This window comes from Rhipicephalus microplus, chromosome 2 (assembly GCF_043290135.1).
Source record: "Rhipicephalus microplus isolate Deutch F79 chromosome 2, USDA_Rmic, whole genome shotgun sequence".
In the NCBI taxonomy this organism is placed as follows: domain Eukaryota; kingdom Metazoa; phylum Arthropoda; class Arachnida; order Ixodida; family Ixodidae; genus Rhipicephalus; species Rhipicephalus microplus.
Window position 1 is genome coordinate 93006786 of NC_134701.1, and position 12916 is coordinate 93019701.

Genomic DNA, 12916 nt, shown 5'->3' on the forward strand with positions numbered 1-12916 from the left:
TGCGCCGTGCCTTGACATCGCGAAGTGAGAACGGGTTCTATGCAATCGTCAGCAGGAACCACACGGTGCCCTTGGCGCACGTCGATCCGGTGGGAAACGAGGTGTGCTCGCAGCCTGCTTACGTCACCACCGGCACGTGCGCGAATGATTCCTCGCCAAGCGGGCTGCCCGGCGATCCGCTTAAGGTCACAGGCGTCGCCTTCATTCAACGCAAGATCTTCGTCAGCTGCCTGCCTTCTGTGGCCTTTCACAGCGAGCAATGAGGGAGTAGGATGACCTCACTTCAAAACACAAGGCTCGATAGCGTGGATTCGCTACGTCTTCCACGTGCTTGCGTTTCATGCCTTACGTTCCATTGGCTCTCTTCCAGTACGTAGAAATTTCGTTGTGTATTGAAGGTTTTTTTATTGTTCCTTGAAAACTGCGGCCCCGCCGCGGTGGTCTAGTGACTAAAGTACTCGGCTGCTGACCCGCAGGGCGCGGGTTCGAATCCCGGCTGCGGCGGCTGCATTTCCGATGGAGGCGGAAATGTTGTAGGCCCGTGTACTCAGATTTGGGTGCACGTTAAAGAACCCCAGGTGGTCTAAATTTCCGGAGTCCTCCACTACGGCGTCTCTCATAATCATATAGTGGTTTTGGGACGTTAAACCCCACATATCAGTCAATCAATCCCGGCTGCGGTGGCTGCGTTTTCGAAGGAGGCGAAAATGCTGAGGCACATGTGCTCAGATTGGGGTTCAGGTTAAAGAACCCCAGGAGGTCGAAATTTCCGGTGCCCTGCACTACGGCGTCTCTTATAATCATATGGCGGTTTTGGGACGTTACACTACATATATCAATCCATTATTGGAGAACTGCTGATGAAAGCAAAAAAGTGCTTGTAAAATATGTAACACAGATAGGTAAGGTAACTTGCACCACTTATTGAGTTTTCCCCCCCTCTTATTGTTCTTCGTGCTACTTGTGAACATAGCTGCTTCTACGTACACTGTGTATATATTATAACCATTAGCATCACTTAGCCCACTGCAGGGAAAACGCATCTGCCATGTTCCTCCCATAAACCCGGCGCTGTGCTTTTCGCTGCCACGTTATATCTGCAAACGTCGTGTGCCCACCTAGATTTTTGTCTCGCCCTCGTGCGTTTGCCTTCCCTTTATATGCAGTCGATCGCCCTTCATGACAAGCAGTGACATCCCTACGCTCTACGGGCTGTGCCCATTTCAATTTCTTCTTGATTTCAACTATAATGTCCTTAACACGTGTTTGCATATGGGCACCTGCATTGCAGGTATATTTATGGCAAAATGGGCTTATAGTAATCTTGTTCTCTAAAAAGTGTGTGAAAAAATGCGCACTGAAATCTAAAAATATTATCACGCTGTTTTCGCAACTTTTTTTTGTGGCAGGGTACATCCTAACATCACTAGATACATCCACGATGAGCGACAAAACGCTTGTGCCCGTGTCTCAGTATTTTCAATTTGTTTTCCTGGAAATCCTGGGTGCTGCCACTCCCTCCTTTGCGGTGATGCTTCAGGACACACCTGACAATGTTCCAGGCGTGCAACCGTCGTGCCGGGCTTCGTCATCCAGGAAGCGTAGCAACGCGTCGAGCGACACGGACAGCGAAGCAACTGATTTGTACTCGGACGGCTTTGAGTCATCAGATGATGACTTCACTGTCGTCAAGAATTGATCTACAAAACGAAGATTGCTGTGGACGGCATCGTCGGCAAAAGTTTCCACCGTTAAGAATGCACCACAGCGGTGGCCGCACACCATGCTGTTTATGCCGGAAGACCCTGCATCTAACTTGCGACTCCTCAACAGGCAAGTTATTTCTGTGCTTCTCGAGGAAGCCGCGCCGAATGAGATCAAAGACGTGAGGATCAATACACGAAAGAATGTCCTTTCTGTAGACGTTATGCACCGTAGTGCACTGCAAAGCCTTCGGCACATAACATAAATCGGCAACGTGAAAGTTCGGCCAATGGTCGCTACAGGTTGTAATGGCACTGTAGGCGTCATTCATGATGTGGATCTTTCCATCTCAGCTAATGACCTGCCAGTCCTAATAAAGCCAGTGACTGAAGGCACCCGCATCACGCACATTACAAGACTCGGCAACTCACGCTGCTTGAGGCTTATGTTCGAGGGAAATAGCTTTCCCTCGTATGTCAAAGTTGGCCATGTACGCCACTCAGTGCGTCCTTACATACCGAAGCCACTAAAATGCTACAAGTGCTTCAAGATGGGACACGTAAAAGGTGTCTGTGAGAACAAAGTTGTGTGTCCGCGGTGCGCTGAGTCTCACTCAAAAGACACCTGCAGTGCCACCGTGCTACGATGTCCAAACTGCCACGTCGCTCATGAGGCCTCATCCAAAGATTGCCCGCGGGTGCGAAATGAGCACGCGGTACTTATGTGTATGGTGCGGGACAATTTCACACACAGGAAAGCTGCCGCTACACTACGCCGACGATAGCGTCGTGGGTGAAGTCCATCACGGAAAAACGGCTCTACCGATAGAGAGATGTCATCTTCTATCAAAGAGGCTGACCCACAAACACCGAGCTCACTGAAGACAGATACTGCCAAACAGAAGAAAGGCACAGCAGTCGCACCTTCCGAACAGTGGCCCTCACTTCCACGAAGTCAACCTACTTCGGAGCTGCATCAAATCCCGCCGCCCTCGTTGACCCCTCCAACCAGTGATGCGACGAACGAAGATCAAGTGATAAGCTTGCTGCAATCGCTGATGAGTACCATGCGTGTTCTACTGAGTAATATGAAGACTTTGGCTGCGCATACGGCACTGCATGTGCTGGACACCCTGAGTCCGGTGCTTGCAGCTCTAAGATAAAACCATGGCCAGCGAGGCACCGTCCGTTCGAGCGTAAGTCAAGAATTCATCTGTCTTTCAGTGGAACGCCAGAGTACTGAAGTCGCGCATGTTTGACTTTAGACAGTTTGTGTTTGTGAACCGCTTCCCCATTATCGTGATTTGTGAACCCAACCCGTGTGCTTCAATCAAGCTGTCAGGATATGAGTGCTTCATGTCCTCCACTCACAGAGACTGCAGCAAAGTTATTGTATTCATGCGCCATGACCTCACTTACGTTCACCACAGAGTCTCGCCTGATAAAGGGAATCAGTATGTGTGCCTTACTGTGAAGAAGGATAAGGTTGCTTTCACGATTATCGGAACTTACTTATCTCCAACAAGCCGCCTTGACTGCGAGCGCTTACGCGGTATTCTGACATCGACTTCAAGGCCATGGGTGATCACTGGCGACTTCAATGCCCACCATTTCCTATGGGGAAGCTCCAGGGACAACTCTAGAGGAAGAAAATTGGTGTCCTTAGCCTCGGAGCACGAACTATGCGTTTGTAACGATGGAAGCCCTACATATTTACGCGCATTAGCCTATAGCAGCTGCCTGGACCTTACATTGGTTTCTCGCTCAATTACCAGGAAAGTGCACTGCTTTTCGGATCTGGAAATGCGGGGCGGTGACCATATACCAACTTACCTTTGTATAAAGGGTTTCACCAGCTCCAAGTCCTCAAGAGGCCTCGAATACACCGATTGGCTGAAATTCAAAATGTTAATGGAAGACTGTGTACCGACGTCTCATCATATAACCTGGAGGACTCGATAAAGGATGTCCTGCAGAATACCACGCATACACATTTGACTAGTCAAAAGCACACCGATTTCGACATCGAGCTTGAGAAACTTCGCGCAATACGCCGTCGAGCAGAACGAAGGTACCGACGGACAAAGTGCATGGATGATTTGAGGCTGGCTAAACGCATTCAAAAGAAAATGCAGCGGCACATGGATAAACTGGCTAGGCGACATTGGAAATCCTTTTTCGAGTCGTTGGATCCACGAAAGCCCCTATAACTGATATGGCAAACTGTCCGGCGTCTTAGCACAACCTTGGGTCAGCGACACCCGTTTACATCTCTGACACTTCGCCTTCTGCGACGATTGACGTCGCAGAATCTTTCTGTAGAAGAATTGCCGGTGATTCAAATTTCACAGTATCAAGAACGGGAACATTTGACAACCCACCGCCCTCACGTGATCCCCGTATGGATTGCCAGTTTTCTATGGATGAGCTAGAGGCGGCCCTGGCACTGTGCAGACGTTCTTCAGCACCCGGACCTGATGGCATTACCTATCGTGCCCTTTGTAATCTTGGAGACGAAGCTCGTAAGGCACTCTTACGCCTATACAACGACTCCTGGCAGACTGGTACGGTTCCCCAGGCATTGAAGTCAAGTCGCCTCATTCCACTTTTAAAGGTTGGTAATTCTCCTTTGGATATTGCCTCATACCGTTCTATCGCAGTTGCCAGTTGTGTGGGAAAGACGATGGAACGAATGAATCACACACGAATGGAGTGCTATTTAGAGCACTACGAAATCTATCCAGTATCGATGACTGGATTCAGGCGCAGCCATTCGTCAATCGACAACGTTGTTGATCTGGTGACATATGTTCAACACCAGAAACCCTGTAAGAGACTGTGCGCCACCCTGTTTCTAGACGTTAAGGGGGCTTACGACAATTTCACTTATGAAGCCATCCTTAGTGCTTTGGAAACAGTAGGTCTTGGTGGCAGGATATATATGTGGGTGTTCAGCTACTTACAGCTGAGATCATTTTACGTGATGACAGCGAATGACCCAACACCTGATTATTACAGCAGCCGAGGAGTTCCTCAGGAAGGAGTGCTAAGCCCTACACTTTTCAACCTAACTCTCATTGGTCTAGTCGAGCAGCTACCTAGCATTGTAGAACTTTCTCTATATGCTGATGACATCTGCATTTGGACATAAGGTATGACAAGGCCTCAGGTTAGCGCCAGCCTTCAGAAGGCTGCTACAACGACGTCATGCTACCTTCGTAAACAAGGCCTCGAGGTGTCCTGCGGTAAATGTGCACTGGTAGCGTTCACGCGGAAAACAATGTCTACTTACAGCATATCGATTAATGAAGAATACATATCGTTCAGCAGAAGCCACAGGTTCTTGGGAGTCATAATAGATAGAAATCTGTCGTGGACTCCATACGTGAACCATGTGAAGAAGCGGCTGATCGCAACATGCCACATGTTCAAATTCCTTGCAGGAAAGCATTGGGGAGTACCCATACCATCCTTGCTACAACTGTACAGAGTGCTGTTTATCGGATTCTTACGGTACAGATTACCTGCAATATCTAACACCGGCAAGACAACCTAGGCGCAATTCAGAGCATTCAAGCCCAAGCACTTAAGATATGCCTTGGATTACCCCGCAGTGCTTCAACGGCTGAAACCATTGCCGTCGCTCAAGATCACTCGATAAATACGCATAATATTACCGAGACAATACGCATGCACCTCAGGCATTGTGCCAGGACCCCTTCTCACCGCCTGGCGAGGCTAGCTTCTGAAAGACCGCGCACGACATACGGCACTATATTCTACAAGCATCGTTCATCGTTTACTCAGACATACGCACCTGCATCAAAGCCCCTGCTTCCTCCTTGGAGCTTAAGCCGCCCGCGAGTTCGCTTAATGATTCCAGGAATGAGAAGAAAATCGGACTTACCGGCACATGCCTTGAAACAACTGAGTCTATTCCATCTGGAACAAAACTACAGTAACCACATGCACATTTACACGGATGGCTCTACTACGCCGTCTAGTTCAGGTGGAGCAGTGGTTATACCACCACCAGGGGTAACTCGGTGTTTTAAGACTTCACATGTGACAACGTCAACGACGGCAGAACTCGAGGCTCTGCGCAATGCACTGGAACTCATCAATTCACAAGAAAGACCAGGTAAATGGGCTGTGTTTTCTGACTCAAAAGCAGCGTTACAGTGCCTGATATCAGTTCTCCGACGTGGATGCCACGACCAGTTGACCTACCAAACTGTGAAACTTCACCACCTTTTAATACAAAAAGGCCATGACATCGTCTTTCAGTGGTTACCTGAGCATTGTGGTATAGGCGGCAATGATTCTGCAGATCATGCTGCTCGCACGTCACATAAAGAAGCGAACAGCGTTCCGATTCCGCTTTCAAGAGCGGATGCGGCGAGGCAGATTCGTCAACTGGCCCGCAGTCTCACACTGACTGAGTGGAACACACCAAGCATACGACGTACAAGACTGCACGAGCTCGACCCTTCACTACAACTCCGGCCTCCACCCGGCCTACATCGACGTGCAGCTTCACTTCTCTATCGCCTTTGGCTGGGAGTTGCTTTCACGAAAGCTTATATCACGTTAATCGGAATTACTAACACAGCGGCGTGCGATGTTTGTGGCGCCGACGAAAATATCGAACACCTGCTGTGCCATTATCCTCGATTTGCCTGAGATAGACAATACTTGCCAACGCAATGCGGCGACTGAATGATCGGCCTCTTTCTGTGCAGGTGTTATTACAACAACGTCCGCATGCCTCGACAGCCCACAAGGCAGTGAAAGCCCCGCTGTGTTTCCTGAGAAAGACAGGTTTGTGTGCACGCCTCTGACATGCGGTAGATTTCTACACGCTGCAGTGAAATTACTCTCAGTCTCTCCCCCGGCCTTTTTTTCTTTTCCCTCTCTTCCCTCTTTCTCCTCTTTCTTGTTCCCTACCCTAACCCCCCCGTGTAGGGTAGCCAACCGGATGTCTTTCTGGTTAACCTCCCTGCCTCCTCCTTTTTTGTTGCTTTCTACTCAACGATGAGCGCCGAGACCTATTTTATGACTAGGACGTCGATAACTAAGACACCATGATATCTGTGACTACTTACATTTATGAAATACATCTATGGTAATTAGGCAGTGAAAAACTCACGGCGCTCCTTCTACAATCACTTAACATGACTCGAAAATGGAAGTTATCTTTTTTCTCCGTCTTATTATCGGACAATCTATTGATCCGGTGCTACCACCCATGGACACCTTACTGCGCCGAACATGGCCTTTCACTGCCTCCAAAATCGGGGGTACATCACTTGCTTGTGCACTGCCTTCGTGATCAGATCACCTTTGACCACATTACTATGTTGTGATTACGTTATCATTTGTTGTCACATCACACGGATGTCAAGAAGACGTCACAAATTCGAAGATATATGACGTCATCAGATGACTCTTTCCACAAGCCGCGAGATATCGATGATGAAATTTTGCGTTTGATGAGGTGACTTAGACATGAAAATTATCTTTAACCCGTTCAGTTTTTTTCCCTCAAGAACCCTTTTTGGGGGTGTTACAAAAGGGGTGGGATTAGATGTAAGCCTAACAGCGAAAGTTCAAATAACACTGCAGATGACCAGTGATGTGTTCTTAAAACGTAAATGATGAAGCAATGTTGACAATGTCACAGAGCAGGCCGTTCCATTCTGAAGCTGCTCTGAGAAATAATGAAGCAGAAAACGTAGTGGCATGCGATAGTGAACGGGTGACTTCAAGTGGATGACTGGTGCGGTGGGAAATGCGTAATCCAGCCGTGATATAAGGCGCTTGATTGAGAGATGAATAAAATAACTTATGTGAAAGGGTAAGACTGTAAATGTGACAACGATAAGAAAAAGCTATAGACTGGATTCCGCTTTCAGGGGTGGAACACTGATGTATTATGAATTTGAAAAAGGAATGAATTGAATGACCCTATTTTGAACGATTTCCAATGCAGTGATTAGGTATGCTTGATGCCGGCTCCAGGTGTCAGATACATATTCTAGCTCTAGTCTTATAAGTAATTTTTATGCGAGTAATTGAACAAGAGGTCTGGCGAGTCAAAGGTGGCGTTTAAGAAAACCGAGCATTATGTTCGGTGCTGAAATTAAATGAATAATATTGGTGCGGCATGATAAATTAGAAGAAAGGGTGACTCCTAGATGTTTATAGGAACCTGAACACAGTAGTGAAAGCGAGAGTGATTGTGATTACGAGAGAAGAACACGAGTTTACATTTAGCAGAGTTGAGAGTCGTTAGCCAAATGTCACACCAATTTTGTATATCGTTAAGGCTGCTCTGAAAGATGTAATGTCATGACGATTAGTATAGTAGATTACACAATCATCAACGACAGACGATTGTTACAGAAAGCATGCAATGGTAAGTCAATAGTATATACTAGGAATAAGAGCGGACCGAGAAGAGACCCTTGTGGGATACCTGAGGTTACTGGGAGGAGTTTAGACAGATGGCCATTAACACAGACAGATTGAGAGTGGTTAGTTTAAAACTCTTCAAGCCACTTGAGGATGTTAGAATGTAAGTAAAGTTTTGAATGTTTTGATAACAAGCGCCCGCAAGAAAGCTTGTCAAAAGATTCTGCGATATAAAGAAAAATTGAGTTGATTTGATTGTCGCAGTCAAAAATAGCCTGAAGGTCATGAACGAATTGTGCTAATTGGGTGTCGCAAGAGAGACGTTTCAAAAGTCTGCGTGGTGAAGGATGAAAAAACCTGTTTGTGTCCAATAAGCTAACGATTTGTGACCAGATGATGTTTTCAATTATTTTACAAGACACTCAAGTTAGTGAAATGGGTTGGTAGTTCATTGGCGAGTTTCTGTTACATGAATTGTAGGCAGGAACGACTTTGCCCGTTTTTCAATCAGCCGGCATGTTTCCAGAGATGAGCGACTGTGAAAAAATGAGACTTAACTTCGCTGCACTAGTTGATCGCACATTTTTTAGGAGTTTCAAGATGATGAAATTCATACCTGCTGATGAAGAAAGTTTTATTTTGTGAATTATTAATAAAACGCCTTCTTCGAAGCAGGGGACAGCTGGTATGGAAGTTTATAAATTGAAGCATGGTGACTGTCAAGGCGTGTCAAGTTCAGTGGTAAACACAGATGAAAATGCTTTGTTAAACATTTCTGCACAATCATGATCAGTCAGTCAGAATTGCTTGTTAGTCTTATATCGGAAGAATTTGTTGGATTTACAACTTGACAGAATCGCTTGGTGTTTCTGAGTAGCACGTGAGCTAAGTTAACATGGGAAAATGAGTGCTTGGCTTTACGAACAGAGACTAAAGAAGCTTTTTCAGCGGCGATGTATTTTTCCCAAGTAGCAAGCCTCTTGGTGCGTTATGCAGCTCGAAAAAGTCGTTTCTTTTTGTTTTCAAGTTTCTTTAACTGCTGTGAAAACCATAGTTGATTGCGGTTAGTGCGAAAAGTAATCTCTTGGATGACCATATCGGGGAGGAGACTTACTTTGTTTTTGAAGATCAAACAGTTGTCATCAATGTAGCGTGTGTGAAATGCAGACTTGTAGTGCTTGAAAAACTTGCCAAGGTCTTTAGATATTGCGCCAGTTTCTGTTATCATAAAGGTATAGAGCTGTTTTGTGAGTAATCTTTCTGGGTGAGGTAAGCGAAAACAGAGCATGAATGACTTTGTGATTGCTAATCTCAGGAAGGTAGTGAATAGATGGTAGCCTGTTGGGGCTATCGTTTATTATCAGGTAGAGAATATTTGCTGACCCTCGTTAGACATGAGTTGGTTGGGAGACCAACTAGGGAATGTTAAAAGTGAGGCAAACATTGACGAAGTTTGTCGCCGCTGCATGACATGGCAATGTACAATTCGTCATGTTTTTTTTAGTCAATGTCCGGGTAGTTATAATCACAAACTTCTTGCATTGTTAGTCTTTTTGTGAATGCCTTGTTATTGTATTTTGTGTTTGCCCCTGCTGCATGGGCCAGCATATTGGCTTGTAGTATCGATAAATAAATAAAAATAAATAAAATTTGGGCATTTGAAAAAGTGGAAGTCAGTTTTTGAATGTTATCGTTCAAATGACATGGATAGTTGGATCCGCTTTCGGGGGCCTATAGCAGACGCCAAGTAGGACTGTAGAACAACGGAAAATTGGCTAACAGAATTAGATAGTACAATTGACGTTATTAACAGCGTACGGTATCCCATGATAAATTTTGATAAGTATTCCACCCTCCGTGAGCTTTTTCGGTCGTTTCAGTACAAATGAGTGAGACCTTGAAATCACTTAAGATACCTGCATCCGTCACGGCACTGTTAGGCCATATTTCTGTTAGTACGAGTACGTTGCTGTTGTATGCCGAGATAATGTTGAATATAAGCTCTTGTTTCGGAAGAAGGCTAAGTATGTTAGGGAATATAATAGAATACGAGAGGAAATGGCAGAGGGATAGCGGATGGCACACGAGTGCTGGTTGTTACAGGGTGACTGCTATCTTATTTCCTTAACGGTATTTGATGATGGGTCGTATGGCTCGCATAGCGCTTCGAACTGATATGGAGTCCTTTAAATCACAGGGAGTACTTTTTGCTAAGGTGTTATCGCAGATGCAAGCAGCTGCTTGCGGGCATGTTGAATGGGCTGGGAGAAGTCCTCTCCAATACTATAGGTGCACAGTTTTTCAGTTTCCTGTTATTTGATATTAGTGCGTGTGTGGTTTTGTCTTATGGCAGTTTCCCGATAGCGGGGTGGTTTTGATTGTCTGAATAAAGGGCCAGGCGACGTGCGCGCTTTATTACGCTTGGCTGCAATAGTATCCCAAGGTTATCAAGGCAGATTTCAATGATCTTTTCTTCCGATTGCGCCCAAGTTTCATTCCTTGTAGGGTCAGGGATGCCTTAGAATATGAGGTTATTGCGGCGCGACTAGTTTTCAGTGTCATCCAGGCAGGCTTCTAGACTTGAATGCTTGTAGCCACATTTATTTTGTTAGTCTGTGTTTTTTCAGTATCATTTAGGAGGGGAAAAGTTTGGTAGTGCACTTTGAGATCGTTCATTCATTTATTTAAGTCTATAAATGTTTCATTTCTTGTGCTTAGTTGAAATTTCAGACTCTGCACTTCGGCGATCAACTTGTCCTGGCTGGTGCACGGCTTTTGTAGTTCCGTAAGAATAACAGTGTTCCCGTTAGGACCAGGATTACTTTCAACGTCACCCGATAGCATCAATAACGAATGAATAACATTAGCACACTCAACAGCAATATCAATATAGCACTGAGGACTCAGAAAGTGCACCAAAAAGTAACTACTTGACTTTTAGGGGCGAAGCTTATTAATGCGTGAGTGTGCACATCCTCCGATGTGGTACGTAACTACTGAAGGCACATACCCGCTCTAGAGCGGGTACGTGCGATAGGGGATGCGAGATGTGATATAGCGGTACTTGGAGTGTTCACTAGATGGACGCATGAACAGACGCATGGACGGACGGACAGATAGACTAGCAGACGGGTGGACGAATGGATGGACGCGCAGAGCGGGTATGTGCCACAGGGGATGCCAGATTGCTGTACTTGGAGTGTTCATTACATGAATGCACGGACGGATGGACAGACAGACTAGAAGACGGACAGATAGATGGATGGACGCGCGCACGTACGGACGGTTGGACGCACGAACGGACGGACAGGCGGATGAACGGAATCACGGATGGACGCTTGGATGGACGCACGGATGGTCGCGTGGGTGGACGGGAGCAAGAAGGAACGAACGGACGGTGGCATGAATGGGCTCATAGACGCTTCGCCTCACTCATCATAATTCATTCAGTGGATATGCTGTGATTTTTTTTTTTTACAAAAAGGACATATGATTTACTGACCTGCATCACAAAGGTAAATTGATTAGATGGCTGCATTTTGGTGCAGTCGGCAAGCCCACAAAGTCGTGCCAATTGGTGATTTTCTTTTATAGTTGATGTTGCTGTGGTTGATGACGTTGTGGTTTCCCATAGCACAATGATTATTGGTGGTTGCAGCTTCTCCCGTGTCATATCTAGTGTTGATTGATTTAGCAACGCCGACTTGATTTTAGCAACGCCGACTAAAGTTCACGGCCGAAAGGCTGCTGCAGTGACGTCAGAGGTTGGGAGCGCAGTTGCCCAACTAAGCATGCTCAGTAAGACTTTTTTTTTTCACATCTTTTATTCGGCCCAATCTTGCCACAGCATCTGTGAGAGCGGGGGCGTTCGTTCTCCTAAAACGTGCACGAAACACAGGCTTTCCGCCGCGTTCGTGGCGTAACTGGGCCCCCACCCGCTGACGTCACTGCGGCAGCCTTTCGGCTTTGAAATTTAGTCGGCGTTGATTCGAGGCGTTAAAGGGACACTAAAGTGAAACAATGAGTTGCTTTAGATTGATATATTCTACTGGAAGAAGTGTAATGTCATTAGTTTCACAATGACATGTTGATTATACGAGAAAAAAGAAAGGTCAAAGTTTCATTTTTGTTTCAATCTCTTGGCTTCCCTTTTCCAATAAGCAGCTGACGTTGAAAACCTATGCCCTCTGCTTTATACTCTCTTTTACGGAGTATTATTCGAGTATTTGTTCCTTTCTAAGAACTAGCATGTATCTTTTTGAGGTCAATGAAGTCGCCTGGCTGGAAGTCCCATCTGACCAGCACTGTCGACAAAAACAGTGCTGCAAAAGCGACGAAATTCACACCGATATCGACGCGGCTTTAAGTGACTAAATAAACATGTGGTATTTGCCTGATACATTCGATGAAACAACAGTGTTTGCATATTTTCTCCTACTTCGGCTAAGATGACTAGAAGGCGAAAAATTGAGCGCATGAAACACTCATATATTGCGTCATATTAGTTCTTCATTCTACTCTTCGAGGGGCCAGTGCCTCTCCGCAGAAGATTTCCATAATATCTGCCGTGCCATAAAATTGTCCTTTTTTGCATTATATTCTACATAAGTTTTATTATTGTTATATCCTCAATTTTTTCGCTAGCGACAAGACGAAAATATAATGATGATGATGATGGTGATCCTTGGACCATTGGCACCTACCCACTCTGGGTGATCCGCCATGGGTCGGATAGATCATGCATACTGATTTTATGTTTATATTTAGTGAGAGCTAAAATAAAGAGCATGAAGGTAGCG

General features: G+C 45.8%; 1 protein-coding gene across 2 annotated transcripts in view; it reads left to right on the forward strand.

The window, feature by feature from the left end:
* Window positions 1-226: 226 nt before the first annotated feature.
* Window positions 227-12916, forward strand: part of LOC119169809 (uncharacterized) — a 22706-nt gene continuing 10016 nt past the window's right edge. The window contains exons 1-2 of one of the 2 annotated variants that reach the window (XM_075886652.1): window positions 227-369; window positions 6446-6524. In XM_075886652.1, coding sequence (XP_075742767.1) covers window positions 273-369; window positions 6446-6524 — 176 coding nt within the window. In that variant the 5' untranslated portion in view covers window positions 227-272. The remainder of the gene's footprint in view (window positions 370-6445; window positions 6525-12916) is intronic. The other variant, XM_037420824.2, reaches the window with a different exon arrangement.